Source organism: Arachis hypogaea, chromosome 6 (assembly GCF_003086295.3).
Source record: "Arachis hypogaea cultivar Tifrunner chromosome 6, arahy.Tifrunner.gnm2.J5K5, whole genome shotgun sequence".
NCBI lineage: Eukaryota > Viridiplantae > Streptophyta > Magnoliopsida > Fabales > Fabaceae > Arachis > Arachis hypogaea.
The window spans coordinates 85,388,312-85,410,854 of NC_092041.1; the positions used below are offsets into that span (position 1 = coordinate 85,388,312).

General features: G+C 31.2%; 4 protein-coding genes across 12 annotated transcripts; 1 reads left to right on the plus strand and 3 right to left on the minus strand.

The window, feature by feature from the left end:
• Positions 1-253: 253 nt before the first annotated feature.
• LOC112696817 (translocase of chloroplast 34) lies at positions 254-4,098 on the plus strand. The gene is made up of 8 exons (XM_025749701.3): positions 254-475; positions 807-919; positions 1,063-1,170; positions 1,259-1,383; positions 1,498-1,762; positions 3,028-3,096; positions 3,179-3,340; positions 3,588-4,098. Exons 2-8 carry the CDS (start codon positions 821-823, stop codon positions 3,699-3,701), a joined length of 942 nt encoding a protein of 313 aa, XP_025605486.1. The 5' UTR covers positions 254-475; positions 807-820; the 3' UTR covers positions 3,702-4,098.
• Positions 4,099-5,236: 1,138 nt separating this feature from the next.
• Positions 5,237-8,130, minus strand: LOC112696818 (uncharacterized). The gene is made up of 8 exons (XM_072197216.1): positions 7,993-8,130; positions 7,474-7,534; positions 6,951-7,023; positions 6,795-6,869; positions 6,240-6,652; positions 6,059-6,136; positions 5,768-5,828; positions 5,237-5,685 (listed from the first exon to the last, which is right to left on the minus strand). The coding sequence occupies exons 5-8, from the start codon at positions 6,389-6,391 to the stop codon at positions 5,425-5,427; spliced, it is 552 nt and encodes a 183-aa protein (XP_072053317.1). The 5' UTR covers positions 6,392-6,652; positions 6,795-6,869; positions 6,951-7,023; positions 7,474-7,534; positions 7,993-8,130; the 3' UTR covers positions 5,237-5,424.
• A 2,434-nt stretch (positions 8,131-10,564) lies between these two features.
• Positions 10,565-12,212, minus strand: LOC140172833 (uncharacterized). Of its 2 annotated transcripts, XM_072197207.1 has the most exons (5): positions 12,080-12,212; positions 11,815-11,958; positions 11,444-11,573; positions 11,096-11,296; positions 10,565-10,982 (listed from the first exon to the last, which is right to left on the minus strand). In XM_072197207.1, the coding sequence occupies exons 2-5, from the start codon at positions 11,913-11,915 to the stop codon at positions 10,674-10,676; spliced, it is 741 nt and encodes a 246-aa protein (XP_072053308.1). In that variant the 5' UTR covers positions 11,916-11,958; positions 12,080-12,212; the 3' UTR covers positions 10,565-10,673. The 2 variants fall into 2 exon arrangements, with proteins under 2 accessions (XP_072053308.1, XP_072053307.1); XM_072197206.1 differs by having other exon boundaries at positions 11,444-11,958.
• Positions 11,997-21,902, minus strand: LOC112696819 (uncharacterized). 8 transcript variants are annotated; one of them, XM_072197209.1, is made up of 16 exons: positions 21,230-21,902; positions 20,959-21,017; positions 20,551-20,610; positions 20,132-20,190; positions 19,713-19,771; positions 19,293-19,351; positions 18,837-18,895; positions 18,040-18,156; positions 17,102-17,234; positions 16,939-17,010; positions 13,516-13,695; positions 13,128-13,395; positions 12,893-12,989; positions 12,627-12,748; positions 12,410-12,495; positions 11,997-12,212 (listed from the first exon to the last, which is right to left on the minus strand). In XM_072197209.1, the coding sequence occupies exons 10-16, from the start codon at positions 16,963-16,965 to the stop codon at positions 12,204-12,206; spliced, it is 789 nt and encodes a 262-aa protein (XP_072053310.1). In that variant the 5' UTR covers positions 16,966-17,010; positions 17,102-17,234; positions 18,040-18,156; positions 18,837-18,895; positions 19,293-19,351; positions 19,713-19,771; positions 20,132-20,190; positions 20,551-20,610; positions 20,959-21,017; positions 21,230-21,902; the 3' UTR covers positions 11,997-12,203. The 8 variants fall into 8 exon arrangements, with proteins under 8 accessions (XP_072053310.1, XP_072053314.1, XP_072053309.1 ...); XM_072197213.1 differs by lacking the exon at positions 18,040-18,156 and having other exon boundaries at positions 13,516-13,635; XM_072197208.1 differs by lacking the exon at positions 18,040-18,156.
• Between the last annotated feature and the right edge of the window lie 641 nt (positions 21,903-22,543).

A 22,543-nucleotide genomic window follows, 5' to 3' on the forward strand; every position in this document is an offset into this window, starting at 1 on the left:
TTATCATGATGATTATTGTTACAAAACACTGTAAATTTTGAACATCAATAAAACTATAATTTAACAACTCACATTTGTGTATATTTTAAAATTTTATCTTTTCATAAACTTTTCTTTAAAAAAAAAATATGTCGTCAAATAGTTTTAGATTAATATAAAAGATAAAATTATATAAATATAATATACAATGTATAAGCTTGAATATAGAATCTAGAATAATACATATTTATTGAAGATCAAAGAGTTCAATTAATTTTTTTTATTTTACTAATTTAGATATCTACTATAATATAAATAATAAAATAACACTTGTCTATCTCAATATAGCTAAGAGGTAAGAGGGGCCAATCCAAGACATGAGTGTCGGACAGACGCACTGTATTGTTTAAAAGCTGGATTAGTCGGATAAGGGAGGCGGTTACCTCATTCATTCTATTCCCACCGTTTCCCAATTCTCTCTTCCTCCTTCACTCAGGTAAACTAAACACCCAACTTTTCTTCTCCGCAATTCTACTCCTTTGTCTCTCTTTATCATTTCCATGGTTATCCTTGTTTTTTCGTTTTAAACTATATTTAGTTACCTTTTCTAATCATGGATTGTTAAGAGGTTTTGTGGTGATTGCACTGGCTTGTTCAAATACGTTTCCCAATTTTGCAGAATCAATGCTTAGTAACAGTGTCTATTGTTGTTTCGAGTAGTACTAGGTTTCTGTCACTGTCTTGTGGAATTCGCACTATAACATAATAATAATATTGTCTTGTTCAATTTACTTTTTGATAATGTCTCATTTTCGTTGTTGATTTAGTGAAACATCCTTCGATGGCGCCCCAATTCACGCGTGAGTGGACAGGAATCAATACCTTTGCGCCTGCCACCCAGACAAAGTTGCTTGAGCTCTTGGGAAAGCTTAAACAAGAGGTTCTGTTTTTTATTTTATTTTTTGATATTTTTCCCGCTAAAATTATGTGTTTGATAAAGACAATTACTCATGCTGGTTAGTTTAATTGAACTATTGTTGTTTACATAGCGTAGTGAAAATTTGTATGGTTGTTTTGGTGTAGAATGTGAACTCTTTGACCATACTTGTGATGGGGAAAGGTGGTGTTGGGAAATCTTCAACTGTCAATTCCATCATTGGGGAAAGAATAGTTTCTATTAGCCCATTTCAGGTATGCAATTGTGCTTCAGTTGTTTTTCCGCTATAATTGGCTGTTAGTGTTTAATTCTGATTCAATGTTTTTTAATTTTCATGGAAAGTCGGAAAGTCCACGGCCGATGATGATATCGCGATCAAGGGCGGGTTTTACGTTAAACATTATTGATACTCCTGGTCTAATTGAAGGGGGATACATCAATGATATGGCGCTCGATATAATAAAACGGTAGGCTTATGTTTCCCATATGGCATTCCACTTGCAAAGATTGTTTTGGTCATTTTATTTTCATGACTCGTGTTATTCTTTCTCATTCCCTTTCTCTCTTGTGTGCCTGAGCAGTTTCCTTTTGAACAAGACCATAGATGTTCTGCTTTACGTGGATCGCTTGGATGCGTACAGAGTGGACAACTTGGACAAGTTGATCGTCAAAGCTATAACAGATAGTTTTGGCAAAGCAATATGGAGTAAGGCTATAGTAGCTCTAACACATGCTCAGTTCTCTCCACCAGATGGTTTGGCTTATGATGAATTCTTCTCGAAAAGATCTGAGGCTCTATTGAAAGTTGTTAGATTGGGTGCCCGGATAAAGAAAGATGCCTTTCAGGTATTTGCCTATGTATTTACGTCTTAAAACTGTCAAGGAACTATGATCTTTGAATGGCAAGACCTCCGTTTAGTTGATTCTTTGTTTTCCCTAGGCATTCCCTCATCTCGGAATCTGTTTTCTTAGTTTTGCAATGAGAAGTGTAGCTTTTCCCACTATTCGATTTATGCAACTTGACCAGTTTATATGTATGTCTTTATGATGCAAGTGCTTTTTACCTAGCTGGTCAGTCAAGGTTAACCATGAATTGATCTACTAGTTGGTCCAGTTAAGTCTTAAATCTTAGTAAAACAGATACATTGCTTGGCCCATAGAAACAGTATAATTTATGGTTGATTCTGCACAAATAGAGTAATCTAGGATTTGAACCCGGCTGCAGTGCTTTTGTAGGCTGGTGTTCAACCAGCATGCGAATGCTGTCTTTATGGTATGACCTTTTGAGGTAATGAGTTTATTAGTGGTGATATCTAGCCTGCCACTGAGCTATCCCTATTCCCTTTCTATTGTGTGTGACTGTTTCCTGTTATAACCCCCCCCCCCCCTCCTCACTTCTCTAGTGTGACCCATATGATGGAGTTAGTATATTTAGATACATGTTAAGATTTTTCTATTTGTTTTATTAAAATATACATAAATATATGGAGGCTCTTGTTCATTCAAACTTAGTCTATTCTTGAAAACTTGATCTTCTCCTTTGGACACTTGAAAGACTGGCCCAGTTTTATAAAAACATTGCTACGGAGGAATAGCCTGAAAATTTGGTGTGAATTTTTTTTCCCGTGTTTGTTTGTAAGTGGGTTTATTTCTGCAAGTAGCCCGCTTTATTGTATTGCCAATTGACCTTTACATACTGGCTCATTTAGGTTTATGTTGCATTTCCTACATACATGTTTGTAGATTTTGTAGTGAGTCAAGAGAAGAGAGATTTTCATGCATACTATGTAGTCTAATGTATGTTATATCTTATGGGAGTGAATGTATCTAATTTCAAGGGAATATTGCTAAGACAGAAAATTTGTTGCTTTACCTTCATTCTGGACTCTAAATTTCTAAATGCTTGGTTTTTGGCTTCTCTGTGGTATATACTCTGGGTTTTTAGAGCATCATTCTAATGATCTAATTTGTAAATTACTTTTCACTCCAATATATTTGTTCCTTTCTTCCAGCTTGTTCTTGTGTCTCTGTTATTTATTTGTTTTCTATCATAAAAGAAGATCATTGTTAAAATTATGCTTATATTTCCCCCTCCTTTTTGGGTATCCTAGGCTGCTGGTGTTCCTGTTGTTTTGGTCGAGAACAGTGGGAGATGCAACAAGAACGATAGTGATGAAAAGGTCGGAGATTTAGTTCATAGCATAATATCTTCTCTTTTTACTTGTCAATCTTGTTTAGACAATGTATGGTTCATGGTGATAGGTTCTTCCAAATGGAATTGCTTGGATTCCTCATCTAGTGCAAACAATCACAGAAATCGCATTAAACAAAAATGAGTCTGTTCATGTCGACAAGAAGCTGATTGAAGGGCCAAATCCTAATCAAAGGGGAAAACTGTGGATTCCTCTTATATTTGCTCTCCAAGTAAGCTTTGAACTTTTCCAGTTGTCTATTTTACCACCAAAATAGAACAATTTCTCAACTTATTTAAGAGAAATTCCTCTAAAAATATTCGTAAGTTTCATCTCGAGTAGAGTAGATCTTGCTTACCCCGAAATCTTTTATTTAACATGCCTAAACAGGAATGGTGCTCCAATCAAATAGATTTTCTTTCTTGTTTCGCAGAGAAGCCATGCGCTCTCATTTTTTAATTCTTTCTCCCTGTCTGCAGTATTTCTTTGTCATGAAGCCAATAGAAGGACTGATCCAGAATGACATTCAGAACGAGAGTAAGCCAGCGTGGGAGTTGCGGGATGCAGCATCTCGGAGGAGAAATCGATATTAGCGGTGCACGCCATTGCTTTCAAGAAACGCCTTTCGGTTTTTGGTTCCCGGTGCTGCTACAATTATCCATTGTCTACTTATTTTCCTTGTGAACATAGAATTGTTTCCATGTACTGCAAATTGCTAGTAGTCTGCGGCAACAGATATTTATTCGGCTTTTGAGAGGATTCTTTGTATGCTGTGAAGTTGGTTCCTTCTGCAAATTAATGATTTAGATACAAATTTGTGTTTACCTTGCTAGTTGCGTATCCATATTTTAGTCTTAATTTAATAAGGGAAGATTGTTTTTCCCAAATTTCGATAAGCGTTGAATCTGACTATCAGACAGTTTATGATTGACAATTTGATACTTCTTCATGTAATTTTTAGTATTTTTCAAAAAGAAATGTTCCTGAAAAGGAAACCGGATATGGATGTAATTTTTCTTTTTATTAGGAAGTGTTTAACTGCAGATACATTATACAATAAGTGGAAGAATGAGTTATAAACTTCGAACTTTATTCTTTTCTTTTTTTTAAGAAAAAGAAAAAGGCGTTGTTAGCTCAATTAGTCAGCTTCTTGATGTGCATGTTTATAAGGTGTCGTTTATTCAATTTAGTTAGTTTCGTAGATTAGGAGTTCAATTTGTTAGTTCAATTGGTCAGTTTGTTAGATTGCTAATTATATAAAGTAGTTAGTTAGCAGCTTGTTAAGCCGGATTGCTTCACTATATAAGCAGGATTATGTGAGTGTAAGAAGTGTGATTCCTTAGTCCAAGTTAGTACATAAGTTTTCCCCCTCAGTCCTTTCTCTCAGCTCTTCTCATTAACTTGCACTCTCACTACCTCGCTCTCTGCACCTTCAACAGTTGTGTTTTGTATGTTGGCATGTATAAATTATTTGAAGTTACAGACCTTTTAATCAGGCTTAGGCCATGTAATTCAACCAAGCTTAGGCCGAAATTGTAGCATAAATTCTTGAAGCACGTCTTAAATACACTAGCAGAGGACCCGTGCAAACTGCACGGGATTACAATTGTACGAAGACACATGAAAAATAAACTATTCAATAATTATCTCTCCAAATCAAAGTCATATGCAAGTTAAAACAGTATTAAAGGCTTCGTAATAAAAAGAAAATTTATTATTAGACAAACACAGTCATATTCAAACAAACAAAAAGTATTAATTAAATAACTTCTTTTGTTTAATTAGATATCCAATCAATCAAACATAGCCATATTTAAAGATGACAATGTTCTAAAGAGAAATAAAGTAAACGATCAAGCTGAATAAAATTAGTTTAAAAAAGTTATGATCATATCAGAATTAAATGGTTAGAAAAATTCAAAACAATACAAATGTCAACCAATTAGAAAGTTTTTATTAGAAGAAAACTTGAAAGAAACATCAAGTTGTAATATTATTAAACATAAATTGTATCTAAACATAATAATCTATCAGATATAATATCATTATATCAATGCTAATTAGGATCTAACACATCATGATAATGATATAAAAAAAAGCATCTAATTGCAATAAGTATAAAGTTAAGTGGGGGAATGATATAACCAAATAGTATATTAATTTGACTGTTCACATCTGATATCAAAAACTAAGTAACTTAACTAAGAAGTTCACATCCCATACATATTTTGAATTTTAGATAATGAAAAACCTAGGGTCCAAAATAGAATACATATCCCAAAATTAACAAAAGAAAGTATCAAAGCATCTGAATAATTAGTTTCTAACCACAGAAACCTGAACCAAATTATTTTTGTTCGAAACACTTTTAAATACACATAAATATCCAGGCCTAAGTTTATGCATCTTGATAAAATCTTTCCATTTGGGTCCAATTTTGTACTCTCGATTCTTGCCCTTACTTTTCAAGACATGTATTGCAAATGTTTTAGTAATCTTTGAGCCCTTAATAGTAAATTTCCATTGTTTCGATCCACCACTCTTAAGCAATAATCTAGCAAACTCACAGCAAATATACTGTTAAAAAAAAAGGGGTTAGAAACATGTCTTAAAAAAAAAATTCATCAACAAGTATGAAACAATAGTTATAAAAACTTACAAATCGATCAACCTTCATATCATACTTCGTTAACCTCTTGCTATAATGTTCAGCAACACATCTATATATTTCAATTTTAATTGATAGGGAAAATATGAGCAAACTAAAAATTGTAACAGTGAAAGATGTAAGATAACCTTATACAGAATAGTGTGAGACAGAAATTAATTATTGAAATCTATACGCTTAAAATGTAACAAACTTATCAATTAATTAAATGATATCAAGAGTGAGAAAATCAACAACACATGTAACAACAATCTAATATTAAACCAGAAAAAATTAACACACCCTCTTTCTTTTATTATTGACCTCTTCTTGACAGTAGTTCCATTGGAAGTGTTCGTTTGAATCCTTTGCACACTAAAACTTCAAGTGTAATAAAAAAATAAATACAGTAGTTAGAATATAAGACGCATAAAACTAAGAATAATTAAGAATTAAAAAAAAGGGGAAAACTGTGAACTCTAACCTTTTCATATTTCGATGCATCTCATTATCTTCTATACCATATGAAACATCATCCAGTCCATCAAAGTAGTTCAATCCCAACTCATCTTGAATTAGTTTTAGTAAAGATATATCAACAATATCTTTAACATAGTGAAAAGCATAAAAATCCATATAAATTGGTTTACTTCGCCTATCCACAGGAGCCACAAAAAATATGACACTTGTGACATGTATTAGACCGATTTTCACCACACTCTTGAACTTATAGAAAGAAAATAACTTGTCTACCTCACCGGAAGGTATCCATATTTTGTTTCCCCGTTTTTTTAATTTAAGCTTGATACAGTTGTCACAAAGATCAATCAGGACAATTTCATTTTTCAGCTCGACCCCATATCTAGCAACTACTATCTCTGGAAGCAAAACATCATCCTAAAAACAAAAAGAGACTTATCACATACATTTAATTTTTTATCATTAATTTTATTAATTCAGTTATATATGATTTATGTATTGATCACATGGCCTAAGATGAAAAAAAAAACATAAATGATATATTAATCCAAACATGTACCCGTCCTCTGTATGCACGAAAGATAACTGTTTCTTCCTCATCATTTCGCCAACGTTCTCTTGTGCCAAAAAATGCCTAAATTAACCAAAATCAGTATCTTTACACTATACTTAACAAGAAATCCTTAATAGAAAAGGAAAACAATATAATCTCAACCTTGTGCGATCACTTCTACGTGCAACAAGACTCATCGTAGGAAAATAATGCCCAAAAAACCTATTTCATCTATCTGAAAAAAAGACAGACAAAAAAAGGAAAAAAAAAGAGTATTATATGAAAATATATAATCCTGCAGATTTGGGAAAACAAGGAGAACAGAAAAAAAAAATAAAGATGCATAGGAACAAAAGGAGTAACCAGGGATAAACATTAAGATATTACACAATTTTTAGTTAAAAAGTTCTTAACTAATAACATGCCTAATAGTTTCAAATTAGTAACTTACTATTATCTTTAGGGTGATTTTTTTTATAGCATTAAAAATGTTTTATTTGAATTTTTTGTTCAATATTTTTTCTTATTGGATACAACATAGTAATACGAAATTAGTGAATTTGACACAATCAATACGACGTGAATTAAACAGAATTAGTTAACCGAAAAAAATAAATAAAAAAAGTTTTTTGTTATTATCATTTGAACTTCTATCATGTTCTTATGTTATATTTTAGCATGTTACCTTAAATCTGGCTTAATAATCAGAATGATCAGCAAATTAGCTCTTATCCACACTTCAAAACCTGGTAATAAAAAGCATAAAAAAAAAAAAATAATTTAATAAGAGTGAGATGTTGCACTCAACCAAGTATGAAACATGCCTTGTTGTGGAAATCAAATATTTCTTTCTTTTTCTTTTAAATTCAGAACTAACGTTAACTTTAATAATACATGCATGTCAAAATATATGACAATATCTTATATTGGTTCATATTAATATACAACAACATGTCAGACAAACACAAATCTTACTTTTAGAAAGAAAATAATCATAAAGGATACTTGAACTTAACACATTCACATAAAAGTATTCAGTCGATATTTTCAGAATCCAAAACTGTAGTTGATAAAATTACCGACACACAAACCATCAAAAAATGAGAAAAAAAGCAACGGAAAAAAGAATGAACAGAAGAATCTGTTGAGAATGCAACGGTTAGGGCAAAAATTTAAAATCTTCTTCTGGTGTCAGAAGATTTACTTTATCATTATGTCTCTGGCTATTGGACAAATTATGTATTCTGGATCTCTCAAGAGCCCAAGTAAGAACACTATCCACCGAGAAACTGCCGGAGATATATGGTTCGTAGGAATCCAAAGCGCCGGGAGACACTGCAGAGGAGAAGAGTTCTGGAATTTGTATAAGGATATAGAGTTTAACCCTGGTAATGTTGGGTGGTGGGATTTCTGGGTTGAGTGACGTGAGACAACAGAGAGAGATGACAGACGGTCACTCAGTAACTTCTTCTGAGGTTCTCTTTTTTTTTATTGCGTGTGGGAGAGAGAGAAGGGAGGGGCCTTTAGTTTTTTTAGGTTTTGTTGGTGACTTTAAAAAAAGGAAAATACTAATAGAAGATAGTAGAAGATAGAAGATAATAATTAGAATTATTTGGATAATTTTTTTTAAATAAATCACACTAAATAATGGTTATAACAAATTAATTATTCAGGAAGACAAACAATCACACAATTAATAAGCACTAATTTTTTGTTAACATTTATGATAGTTAAAAAGAACTAAATATTGAAAAAAATATATCATAATATCAGTTTTTATTTATTTTAGAATTTTTTTATATGAATAAATTTTATTTCTCTCGAAGTTTAAGTAATTTTCATAATTTTTTTTTATTTTCTATTGATAATCAGATAAAAGAATGATGGAAAACCACAGAAGACAAAAAAATAAATAAGTAATCAATGAATATTTTAGCAATATAAAAAAGATTAACATACGGATTAGGAAAAATAACTAAAAAGATAATGAACAATATATTTATTTTTTTATAAAAAAATTGTGTCTTCTTAAATATGATACATGATAAAATAAAAATTAATTATTGTTAAGAATTTTAATATTAAAAATCCTTTTTAATAATTAAATCTTCCTAACAATCTTTTAAAGTGATTTTTCCCTTTTTTTATATTTGGCGGATGGATAACTTTTATACTATAAAGAAAAAAGATAAAGTATATGTAGATAATAATTGTATAAATGTAATCTAGACTAAAATTTCTAATTAACCCACAACCAAAAAAAATAGATATATGAATTATTTTCATGTACAAAATAAAATTTCTGAAACTCTATGAAATTAAGATGATATTTGAAAATTTAAAATATCCCTTTTTTCCAAAAATAATTTTGTAAATAAATTGAATTTTATGAGAAGTAAAATTATAATTTAGTCTAAGGAAAATATATAATTATAATAATGGTATAATAATTATGAATTAAAAAAATAAAACAAACAGCATCACACAATGTAATAGAAGAATCATGATAGTGTCATATATAGAAACCCCCCACAGTGAGTGGTTTTCACTCTAGCACACAGTTTTGCAAAAAATAACACAATAAAAAAATTATTTATACGAAATACCATTTCAACTACTCAATTGATCCAAAACCTGATAAAAAGCAGGTCGCTTTTCAATTCTCTATAACTTTCCAGAGCAATAGAAACGCTTGTCTGTATAAACATATCCAACAACTTCTTCCATGATTCATACACAAAACAATAATAATCAATCAATTTTATTATAGAATTATCATCATCATAATCGTATATGTTGTAATTGTAACTTCAAAACAGAATAGTTTAGCTAATAAATTGTTGCCCACAGAAGAAAAAATGAATATAGGATGTTTCAATTAACGGACACAAAATTGAAACACCATTTAAAAAAAAACCTAGCATTTATTGGAAAACGGAAAAATAGTATAACTAAATGCAGAAGTCAACACATAAATCCAATAGGATAGATTATAGAAACATGCATCCTATTCAGGAAAATTCATTAGGCATTGGTAAAGGCCGAAAGCAATTTATAGAATATAAACAATCACACATGAAAACTTTTAGAACTTGAAGCTTAAGACAATTGTGAGGCAAATCTATTAGAAAACTCCTCTGAAAACTATAAAAATTGACTTGTAGCTGAATCAAATTGCAAAAATTGGAAAGCTCCGGTACTGGTGCACTAATCAAGCACTGCATGCAGAAGATCATTCGATATTAATCTCAACACATCACTAAAAGCATAAATTCATTATTTCATTAAACAAATCACCTCTATTGTTGAAAGTTGCAGCCATTATTGTTGTAAAAAAAATCCAGAAGATAGAAGTACGAAACATGATTCACACACAAAACAATAATAATCAATCAATTATATTATAAAATTATCATAATCATAATCATATCTGTTGTAATTGTAACTTCAAAATAGAATAGTTTAGCTAATAAATTGTTGCCTACAGAAGAAAAAATGAACATAGGAGGTTTCAATTTTCAAACCTCATATTCCAAGTTTTCAACTAACCCACTAATTTGTAAATCTTTTCAGGCATGTCAAATTAGTAAAACAGAGAAGAGGTTAGGAAAGTACTTTCCAGCAGGAGTAGTAATAGAAAAAATCCTTTAGCACAAAATTAACGAACACACAATTGAAACACCATTTTAAACAGAAAAAAAACCCAGCATTTATTGGAAAAAGGAAGAATAGTATAACTAAATGCAGAAATCAAAACATAAATCCAATAGGATAGATTATAGAAACATGCATCCTATTCAGGAAAATCCATTAGGCATTGGCAAAGGCTGAAAGCAATTTATAGAATATAAACAATCACACATGAAAACTTTTAAAACTTGAAGCTTAAGACAACTGTGAGGCAAATCTATTCAAGAGACCCTCAATTTCCAGACTGCACTCCCCATCAACAAGTACACTATCACCAACACTTTTCCTTGCCTCTCTTACAATATCAATTTCAGTACTTATATCATCCAATCCAGGAACTACAGCACCCTTTTCACCAAGAAAATCAATCAACGGCTTGCAGTTTGTCTTCATATTTGAACAATTTCCATCAGCAGTGATACCCTCATGCAGCACCTCACAGGGCTCTTTCTTGTCAACAATATGTTCATCCCCAGTTGAAGGGATCTTTCCCAACTTACCATCCTAAACACAATTTACAAAAAAATAAACAAATAAAAGAAAAACAATCGGAAAAAAACAATAAAAACACTAAAAAACAATAAAGAAAATAAAAAACACAAGTTTGTAGATGCAACCTTCAATGGAGTACACTCATCATCGGCATCATAGTTAGGCAACTCAAACATGGAAATAATAGCAGCATCATCACAAACTCTTCTCTTATGGAAAGTTCCAAAATACTTGTCTGCACCAACACTCTTGGTATCTATCTTAAGGAGCAATTTTCTACCCACCAATTGCTGGAACATCACAGGATAACTATCTCCACAAACAACCTGTGAAATAATTTAAAAAACATAGTTCTTAGAGGAATCAAGGACAAAATACACACTCAACAAACAGTTATACATGGCAGAAACATATCTCAGTCACTATTGAACTCAACAACAGAAAAGAGAAAAAAAATGGGGAATAAACCATACATTTGCATCCTTCTGAACAGCTCCAAACAGATCAGCACATGATTTTTTCAATAAGTAAGCAGCCTCACGATCGAATAACACAAATACACCATGTTCATTGTCATCCTCAACAGCTATTTTGATCCTATATCTAACCATCAAAGAATTACCCAATAAAAAATTTAATACAAGAAAAAAAAAGGGCAACCCGGTGCACAAGCGTCCCGCGTTTAACGCAGGGTCCGGGAAAGGGCCGCAACCAAGGTTGTAATGTACGCAGCCTAACCTGATAATTACTGGAACAAGGAGAAATAAACAACAGCAGGAAAGAGAAATAAAAAAGAAAAGAACATCACACATAAAGGAATAAACACAAGGTACTTAGGAGTCACATTGGTAACATAGTGCTGACAAAAATCACAATAATATGCACCATCTTGAGGCTGAATTGACTTCCCACAAACACAAGCTGAATACCACCAAGGTCCCTCATCCACAATAGATCTCACAAAACCAAAAATCACAAAAGACCCCTCCTATCATAATATAAAAAATAAACATTGAGATATGAATGGAAAATATAAACTTCATATAAATTTTTCATGAAAAGACATCTAAGTCAAAATTGACCAAAGACATGGAAAAAACCCAATAAACCTCGTTGTTATCATGGAGTTCGTCAATAATGCATCTTCTAGTAAGCCGCATAAAATCATCTTCCAATAAAACACCCTTGCCCTCATTAGCAATAAACAATAGCTGTGTTCCATTGATACCTTGGTCAATCATACTAATCGTCACAGAAGAATTACATGGAAAAAAGGAAAAAATCAGTTTTTAAAAAAAAAGAAAAAAAAAGAAACAGTATCAACAAAACTTAAAACACGAATAAAGAGAATAAACTGAAATTATATTAACCAAGTTAAAACTGTAAACAAAAACATCAATCAACTAAACATGTTATCTAATAAGATAGTATCCAATAACCTGTTTTTGAAAATCTACGACTTCAGACAAATCTGGATTAAAGAACAGCCGAATAGCATGCATAACATTTTGGAGACCAACTTGTCCTACAAAACACCGAGTTAAATAAATAATAGATAAATAAATAAATAAATAAATAGTTAAAAACAGGGAATAAACATAAAGCAAAGAAATTCCCGAAGAATTTGGGAAGCATAAACATTATAATATTGACTACCCCTAAAGAATTTAACTTTGGCAAGTTGGATCACAACAACTGGCTGCTCCATATAGCCAGAACCTAAGAAACGATGCACTTCATCCACATACTCCCCAAACAGAGCACAGCGTATTGTCAACCTGAAAAAAAATATTTATTGAAAAACTTAGATCCATTAACAATTTAACATAAAACACCAATAAAAAATAAAAGACAAGTGCTCAACATAAATAATAGTTAATCAATGCAAAAACACAATCAACATCAGGAAGAAAAAAACAAACTCTTTTGAAGATAACTCAAGAACAATCATCTTCATCACTTTCGCATCTTTCACGTACTCTTTCTCTTCACCAACAGAAGTCAGCAAACCAATAACATCTACCCAAAAAGATAAACATCAATAAAATTACAGTTTAAAAGTGCACACTTCCATAAAAAACCCGCCAAGAAAAAACGCAACAAACTGAAACAAAAAAAAATAAAATAAAAGGCATAAAGAAGATTAAAGTAACCTACCAACTAAGTAAACATAATCTTCAGTCATTTTCAAGAGCTCATCAAAGGGACAGAAACTGAAACATGTCTTTGGGATATCATCGTCAGGGACAGGAATAACAGTTGTACGGTTAAGAAAAACCAACTTAAACTCATGTTCTGCTGCCCTATAATTGCCTTGGTTTGGAACAACACTAAAATATGACATTCGGTATGTTTGACCCTCAATAATACTCTCTTTAAACCTATTTATGAGCTGCTTCTTAACAGTTGCTTGTATTTTGTTAGACTGCACAAGAAAAACAACAACAAATTTCAAAATCAAAAAACAGTAACAAAAAAAAAAACAAAAGATGAAAGAAAACCGTAGATAAAATCAACCCAAGACCAACATTGAACAGCCACTCACATCTCCATCAACAAGAACAATTTCCATTGAATTTGCAACTTCATGATTTCCAAAAGAAGAAACAATCCAAGTTCTTAGTACCCTAACTTTGAGTTTCCATGCCTCCCTTGGAGGGTGGATCTTAGAGATAGAATCAAACGGAGGAGGCATTGGCTCAACCACCAAACACAATATAGAAAACTAAAAAGATAAACACAAACCAGAAACAAAGGATTTGAGAGAAGAAATGAGGTGCATTGAACCATACAACCAAGGAGTCCTTTTTATAGACAAGTTAACAAATCACCAAAATATTTGAATTTGAATTTGAATACCTCAAATAAAGGGTGGGAAAACATGTATCACATAGCATACATCATCTATTACCTATCACACACATATCCAGCAATCACAATCAAGAACACCTATGCTATCTTCCCTGGACAACAATTAAATAAGAAAGGACACCTTCCAACAAATCTCATAGAATCATCATAATAATAATTATAAAGTAATAGAATAGTATACCCTAAAACCCACTAACATCTAATCTACTTGAACATATTTACATATACGTATGAGGCACACCCAAAAACACCTATAATGTAGTCATTGGAAACAAACTGAATAGGAAAAGACATCTATTAGCATATCTAACCTGACTAAATCCCACAATTTTAGATGCATGGAAAGAAAAAATTAAAAAAAATAAACAAAACATAAATATATCAATCAACAAATCAATTAGAGTAATCATTCACAAATAGGATAGAAATAAAAAGATGAGCAACATCAAAAGAATATTAAAATATTCTCAAATAAATCAATTAAAAATTCAACCTAAATATATATAACATTCAATAGGAAATAGTTAGAATATCATTGTTAACTTATAAATTAAATCAAATCCAATATAATTTCTTGGATAATGTAGTTCTAGTATAGATAGTAACAGTATATTTATACATATATTATATTAATTTAATATTAATATATCAAGTAAATTATAGTTCATTGGCTTAGTGATTAGATAGATGCAATTCATACCTAGAATCTAATCTAAATAAACCTAAAAGAAGAGAAAATCACAGTCTGCCCCCCAACTTCATAGACCAAAAAAGTTGATTTGACATATATAGCACCTAGTAATAACACGAAAAAAACAAATTTTTCTTGAAAATAACAACTACCTTCTCAATCACATCAGTCATCAAATCAACCATCACAACAAACAACCAAGACCAATGAAAAGCAGTCAACACATGATCTATGATGTAGGATGAGAAAAACCTAACATAAATAAGTTACCCCATTTTTTAAGGAATATTTTATTTAACAAAAACTATTTCTTAAAATTAAATAACAAGAGAGAGGTATTTAAAAATTTCAAATAGAATAAACTTAAAAATTTTAACAACTCTATCAAATAAAGCACAATGTTCTCATTTTGATATTATTGTGACATTCTCCACCAATTTTCAAGTCATGAATGAATGAAGAGAACATAGTTACATGGACTCCAACTCAATTTTTTCCATTTTTTTTATTTTATCCACTAAACCAAACAGTACGAAATTTTGTTTTCCACCCATTCTGTCTTGTTACACTTTCTTCTACCTCATATTCCTCCAAAACAAACAATGTGCATAAACAATGAATAAAATAAATTAAAAAAATAATAACTATATTAAATTAAATTCATATTGAGAGAGAAAACACATTAAATCACCATTTAATCCTACCTCAATTGAAAAAACGGAGGATTCAACAAATCTAATACTAATATAGAGTGATAAATCTAAAAGAACACAAAAGAAGGAAAAGTGAGAAGCTGCCCCAACTTCCTACACTAAAAAAGTTGATTTAACATATATAGCATCTAGTAAAAACACATAAAAAGCAAATTATACTTGGAAATAACAACTGCCCTCTCAATCACATCAGTCATCACATCAACTATCACAACAAACAACCAAAACCTATAAAAAGCAATCAACAGACATGAATTATCTAGGGTGAGAAAAACCTAAAATAAATAAGTTTCTAAATTTTTTAACCAATATTTTATCTAACAAAAAGTATTTCTTAAAATTAAATAACAAGAGAGATGTATAAAATTTCAAATAGGATAAACTTAAAAATTTTAACAACTCTATCAAACAAAGCACAAAGTTCTCATCTTGATATTGTTGTGACATTTTCCACCTATTTTCAAGTCACGAATGAAGGAAGAGAAAAGAGTTACATGGACTCCAACTCATTTTTTTCCTTTTTTTTATTTCATCCCCTAAACCAAACAGCAAAAAATTTTGTTTAAACTCATTCTGTCTTGTTACATTTTCTCTACCTCATATTTCTCCAAAGTAAACAATGTGGAAAAACAGTAAGTAGAATAAATTAAATAAACAATAATAATATTAATTAAATTCATCTTGAGAGAGAAAACACATTGAGTTACCATTTAGTCCTACCTCAATTGAAAAAAGAGACATTTCAACAAATCTAATACTAATATAGAATGATAAATGACCCTACAGCCCACTCATAGCAAACTGAATTCTTTTACCTCATAATAGACCTCCCACAAATAGACTATTAGCTTCTACCAAATCCATATAACAAGAGTACAAAAGTCAATATAAATATATAGAGTTATTGCATACCAAACAGAACACTCAAGTGAACCTAAGAATTAGATTCTAGAATTATTTAAAATGTAATTTTACACATATAAGAGTTAGAAAACAAAAAGAAGATAGATCTTATTGGAAATACCAAATATCTTTCTCAATCACATCAATCATGATATCTAAGATGAGACACCTATAAAAAATAAATAAATACATCATTCTGCATGAAAAATAAAATAAAAAGAATAAAACAGTAAACCATAATGACATGAGTATATCAAAAAGAAGAGAATAAAGAATTATACAAAATATACAAAAAGAGAAGAAAAATTCTCTGATCTTGAGGTAACTGAATAAACTTTTCATTGATGTATTAGACCAAAGAGTAATATTAGACCCACTAACCACAAGAAACCAAAAAAAAAGAGTTTTAACACAGTATTAGGAATACAAAGCAACACTTCGAATAATTAGAAAAAGAAACTAAAATCAACATACAATTAATCACAGTGATTGTGGAAAAAAAAAGTAACATGAACATTCGAAATTGCATACCAGTCAAATCAAGAACACATATAAATGGATAAGGAAATCAATTGAAATTAAAATACAAACAAAGTCTGGAAACTCCAACAATCATCAGAACACAATGTGTTTGAATAGTAAGAAAGAATAACACAAGATTCTTTCATTGTATCAAAGTTTGAACAATTTTCCTAAAAAAAATATACAAAGAAAAATTATTTAACTTAAGGTGGTCCTAGAACATTTTTCTCCGAACCCAGCAGCTAATGGATGTCCACCCAAAACTTACCACTAATAGAGAATTTTGAGGACCCATTCAAAATGAAGTTCCTCAGTAACCCACGTAAGCAATACACAATTTCTGTAACAAACAACTATAAATATCAATTTTCTATTAAAAAATATCAGTAATCTACCCAAAAATATCAAAGAATATATAGAAAATACATCACCTTAACCACCTGAGACAGCAATACAACAGCAACAATTTGGACTAAAGCAGATGACAGAAACACAAGAGAGAGTATAATAGCGAAAAAAGAGATTCTCTGAGAAGGTGAGCAAGGTTACGGGAGTGAAGCGAATCTGTTCGTCCACAAAACAACACAGTCACAACCAAAAAGATAGACACCAAAATATATACATTACCATAAAAACACCATACACGATGAACAATGGAAGACTAACACCATTGACCTTCAAATAATTTTTCTTACCATATCCTTCGTCAACCTCTCAATCTACCAATCAAAGTATTAAAAGATATAAAATACTTAACTGGTATAAAATAATAAATAATAAAAAACAAACTAACAAAAATTCAAAAGAAGAAAAGTAAACACATTTACACCGTAATAAATTCAAAATAAAATTCAAATAATTCCTTGCAAGACCCGTTCTTCCAGCTACCCAAAACTATCCAAGCGGAAAGAACCAAGTACCAACAAAAAAAAAAAAAAAATTACAATCCTAAAAAAAGCAAACCACAGGAGTAATAAGTAATGGTCATCTTCACAATCAACAATATAACCAATATAAACACTGAAAAATCATCCAACTCAAAACAAGAACTTGTAAACATCTAAAAAAGTGGATGCAACACAATACCTTCCCAATAACCATAACTAACACACACCAAAAGAAACACACAAACAACTAAAAATCAAGACAAAAATCGCAACTCTCAAATAAAATCAAAACATCAAAAAAGACATAAACCTGATACTCACAATAATACAAAAAACCACACATAATAAACCCTCTCAAATTAGAATACATACAACAAATGCAAGATCAAACAACCACTAAGAAAAGAAGATAACATCTACAATTACAAATAAACAGAATTAATATTAACCTAAAAAGAACAAACAAACGATAAGTAAAACACCTGAAAAATCTAAAACCCGAGATTCTTTCAAATCATCTGCATAAAAGAGGCGTTCATCTGGATGAACAAAGTAATACTTCTTTGATTTCATGAAGAGTTCTACACTTTGGTCTCAACCTCGTAAGAACGGAACAAAAAAAACACACACACACACACACACACACTATTAGTGATACAAAGCAACAGTTCAAACCATTAGAAAAAAAAAATCAAAATCAACACACCATTAACCACAGTGACTATGAAAGTAAATAATAACATGCACCTTCGAACTTGTTTAACACTCAAATCCAGAACATATATAGAATTAGCACTAAAAGAAAACCCACTTCTTCACATATTCACTTAAATGAATATCACATACAAAATTAGTACAATTACACAATAGCAGATTTAAAGTAAAGTTCAACCAATATGACACACAGACAATTTTATTTTTTACCACGGGAAACAGTCAAGAGGGAAAAAAATGACAAGAAAAAAGAAACAGATATCCAAGTAAACATCAAGACAAAACCCCCAAGTGTAAAAAAATCCAAAGACCAACAAAGACATAAGATTGAGGGTTACAATAACACCAAAAATCAGACACAATAAACCCGTTCAAATTAAGATACATACAAAAAATAGAAGATCAAACAGCCACTTTGGAAAAAACATAAACTCTAAAGGTAAACTGAGGCGGATGTAATATTAATCTAACAGGAACAAACAACCAATAAACCAACCACATCTACAACCAAAACATAAATTGTCACACACAAATTTAGCTCAAAAGAAAACCTAGTCAAAAATACCTCAATAATTTTATAAAAAACTTCCCCAAGAGTTCTGCACTCTGCACTCTCGTTTCAACCTAACAACAATGAAACAAATTATTAAAAAACTACATAGGAAATTATAAAACTGAAAATTAACCAAAATAAAAAAATAACAATTTCGAAACAGAAAAAATAAAATAGAATTTATCTTAAAACATAGAGAATCAAAATAGTGGAACCCAGCAACTAATAAGTGTCCACCCAAAACTTAGCTAACAATAGAGATGTTGAAGAACCATTCAACATGAGATTCAACATGAAATTGATCAGTAAGCTAGGTAAGCAATAACACAAATCAGTAGCAAATTAGCAAACAGTAGTATTGACATGTACAATATCAAATCAGTAGCAAATAGTCCAAATCATTCAATTGCACAGTAATTAAAAAATGATGGCACAATTGAGTTCACAAGGAAATTTAGTCACAAATACCTCAATAACACAACAAAATACTTCTCCAAGAGTCCTGCAATCTGCACTCTGGTTTCAACCTAATAACAATGAAACAAACTATTAAAAAATTACACAGAAAATTATCAAACTCAAAATTAACCAAAATAAAAAACTCTAACAACTTCCAAACACAAAATAGTGGAACCCATCAGCTAATAAGTGTCCACCCAAAATTTAGCTACCAATAGTTTATGTTGAAGACCCATTCAACATGAAATTCAGCATGAAATTAGTCAGTAAGCTAGCTAAGCAATAACCAAATTCAGTAGCAAATCTACAAACAGTAGCATTGACGTGTACAATATCAAATCAATAGCAAATAGTCCAAATCATTCAATTGCACAGTACTAAAAAAATGATGGCACAATTGAGCTCAAAAGGAAATTTAGTCACAAATACCTCAATAACACAACAAAATACTTCCCCAAGAGTCCTGCAATCTGCACTCTGATCTCAACCTAATAACAATGAAACAAATTATTAAAAAATTACACAGAAAATTATAAAACTTGAAATTAACCAAAATAAAAAACTCTAACGATCTTGAAACACAAAATAGTGGAACCCAGCAGCTAATAAGTGTCCACCCAAAACTTAACTAACAATAGAGATGTTGAAGAACCATTCAACATGAAATTCAACATGGAATTGATCAGTAAGTTAGGTAAGCAATAACCAAAATCAGTAGCAAATTAACAAACAGTAGTATTGACATGTACAATATCAAATCAGTAGCAAATAGTCCAAATCATTCAATTGAACAGTAATTCAAAAATGATGGCACAATTGAGTTCACAAGGAAATTTAGTCACAAATACCTCAATAACAGAACAAAATACTTTCCCAAGAGTCCTGCATTCTGCACTCTGGTCTCAACCTAATAACAATAAAATAAACTATTAAAAAACTAAACAGGAAATTATCAAACTCAAAATTAACCAAAATAAAAAACTCTAACGACTTCCAAACACAAAATAGTGGAACCCAGCAGCTAATAAGTGTCCACCCAAAACTTAGCTACCAATAGAGATGTTGAAGACACATTCAACATGAAATTCAACATGAAATTAGTCAGTAAGCTAGCTAAGCAATAACCAAATTCAGTAGCAAATCAACAAACAGTAGCATTGACGTGTACAATATCAAATCAATAGCAAATAGTCCAAATCATTCAATTGCACAGTAATTCAAATATGATGGTACAATTGAGCTCAAAAGGAAATTTAGTCACAAATACCTTATATAACACAACAAAATACTTTCCCAAGAGTCCTGCAATCTGCACTCTGATCTCAACCTAATAACAATGAAACAAACTATTAAAAAATTACACAGAAAATTATAAAACTTAAAATTAACCAAAATAAAAAACTCTAACGATCTTGAAACAGAAAATAGTGGAACCCAGCAGCTAATAAGTGTCCACCCAAAACTTAACTACCAATAGAGATGTTGAAGACCCATTCAACATGAAATTGCTCAGTAAGCTAGGTAAGCAATAACCAAAATCAGTAGCAAATTAACAAACAGCAGTATTGACATGTACAACATCAAATCAGTAGCAAATAGTCCAAATCAATCAGTTGCACATTAATTAAAAAATGATGGCATAATTGAGCTAAAAAGAAAACTTAGTCACCAATACCTCAATAACACAACAAAAAACTTCCCCAAGACTTCTGCACTCTGCACTCTGGCCTCAACCTAATATCAATGAAAAAAACAATTAAAAAAATAAGCAGAAAATTATAAAACTCAAAATTAACCAAAATAAAAAACTCCAACAATTTTCAAACAGAAAAAATAAAATAGAAATATCATAAAACACGAAGAATCAAAATAGTGATTTAAAATAAAAATCCTCTTCCAAACAGAGAGAAGGAAGAATAAGGAAAAAACGAAAGAAGGGATGCCACCTCTTCTATGACCTATAGTTCTTCTGCGAGCTGAAAAAAGGGACCAGAACCACCTCGCCGATCGACTACCATTGACAGCCCTTGAATCCCTGGCGCCATCGAGATCCAAAACAACCCCAACGAATTAACTTCCATCTTCAGTGGAAAAATATAATCGCCAAGGAGTCAATCGACTACCATTGACAGCCCTTGAATCCTTGGCGCCATCGAGATCCAAAACAACCCCAACGAATTAACTTCCATCTTCATTGCAAAAATGGAATCGCCAAGGAGTCCGAGCGGTCGAGCGAGAGACTAACGCTCCATGAGGCTGTGGATACCACCGACAGAAGAAGCGTCGCCCGTGACGGAGAAACCATGGGAGGACGAAGAGGAGGAAGAATAAGAAACAACAGAGATAAAACGAAAGAGAAAAAAAGCACGAGAAAGATCCCGGAGCTGGATACACCGATCCGAACAAACAGAGAAAGAAGAGGCAAACAAACGTTAATCTGGGGAATACAGAGGAACGGAATTGGGGTTTCAATGAGAGAGAAGAAGAAAATAGGGAAAAGACAAGAGATAACATTTCATAGAAGAAGAAGATAGGGAAGAGGCAAACAAACGTTAATCTAGGGAATACAGAAGAGCGGAATTGGGGTTTTAATGAGAGAGAAGAAGATAGAGAAAAGGCAAAAAATAACATATCATAGAACAACTCATTATGAGCTGTCTGTGGGGCCCAGAGAAATGAAAAATTTTCTATTTAACAAAAATCAAAATTCCCACAAAATGACATGTCGGATATGATTCCACGGGAATACTATTGGTATATAAATTTCATGTATGTTCAAACAAGTGACTGTCCAAAATCACTTTTAAAATTTGTGTTGTGCCTCAAATTGACTCAAAACTTCAATGAGTTATGTTATATGTACATTAAATAAATTAAAAATAAATTAAATTACATATGTATTTATACACAAATATATTGGTAATTGATTTTAATGGCTGATTTTAATGTACAAATAACATTTTTAAACTTGAATTAGATCAATATGGACTTCTTAATTTTAATTCGTGACTATGTTAGTTCTTAGGTTCATTTCTGTTAACGATGAACAGGAAAAATTAAGTTACCACTCTATATAAATAGAAATACCGTGTTGTGACTTTGTGAATAAGACAAAAAAAATGCAACATCACATTCCTAACGGTTAAATTATATATTTTCCTAAAGTGAATTTTCACAAAAACCCTTCGATTATTACTCTACCTTTGCCTATCTTTCACAGGTCATTTTATGTAATTTCTTCACTCTCGCAAAACGACAAC

Excerpts from the sequence above, each read along its gene's own strand:
- LOC112696817 (XM_025749701.3), top strand. The coding sequence starts at position 821 with ATGGCGCCCCAATTCACGCGTGAGTGGACAGGAATCAATACCTTTGCG. Across the intron at positions 1,171-1,258 it reads TTTCTATTAGCCCATTTCAG|TCGGAAAGTCCACGGCCGAT; the intron begins GTATGCAATTGT and ends TTTCATGGAAAG. Across the intron at positions 1,763-3,027 it reads TAAAGAAAGATGCCTTTCAG|GCTGCTGGTGTTCCTGTTGT; the intron begins GTATTTGCCTAT and ends TGGGTATCCTAG.
- LOC112696819 (XM_072197208.1), bottom strand. The coding sequence starts at position 16,965 with ATGGGTCCTCAAAATTCTCTATTAGTG. Across the intron at positions 12,990-13,127 it reads AGATTATGTTTACTTAGTTG|ATGTTATTGGTTTGCTGACT; the intron begins GTAGGTTACTTT and ends CTTTTTGGGTAG. Across the intron at positions 12,496-12,626 it reads CAAAGTTAAATTCTTTAGGG|GACAAGTTGGTCTCCAAAAT; the intron begins GTAGTCAATATT and ends GGTGTTTTGTAG.
- LOC140172833 (XM_072197206.1), bottom strand. The coding sequence starts at position 11,782 with ATGTGTGATGTTCTTTTCTTTTTTATTTCTCTTTCCTGCTGTTGTTTA. Across the intron at positions 11,297-11,443 it reads CTGTTCAGAAGGATGCAAAT|GTTGTTTGTGGAGATAGTTA; the intron begins GTATGGTTTATT and ends ATTATTTCACAG. Across the intron at positions 10,983-11,095 it reads ATGAGTGTACTCCATTGAAG|GATGGTAAGTTGGGAAAGAT; the intron begins GTTGCATCTACA and ends AATTGTGTTTAG.
- LOC112696818 (XM_072197216.1), bottom strand. The coding sequence starts at position 6,391 with ATGGATTTTTATGCTTTTCACTATGTTAAAGATATTGTTGATATATCT. Across the intron at positions 6,137-6,239 it reads ATGCATCGAAATATGAAAAG|TTTTAGTGTGCAAAGGATTC; the intron begins GTTAGAGTTCAC and ends TTACACTTGAAG. Across the intron at positions 5,686-5,767 it reads ATATGAAGGTTGATCGATTT|TATATTTGCTGTGAGTTTGC; the intron begins GTAAGTTTTTAT and ends TTTTTTTAACAG.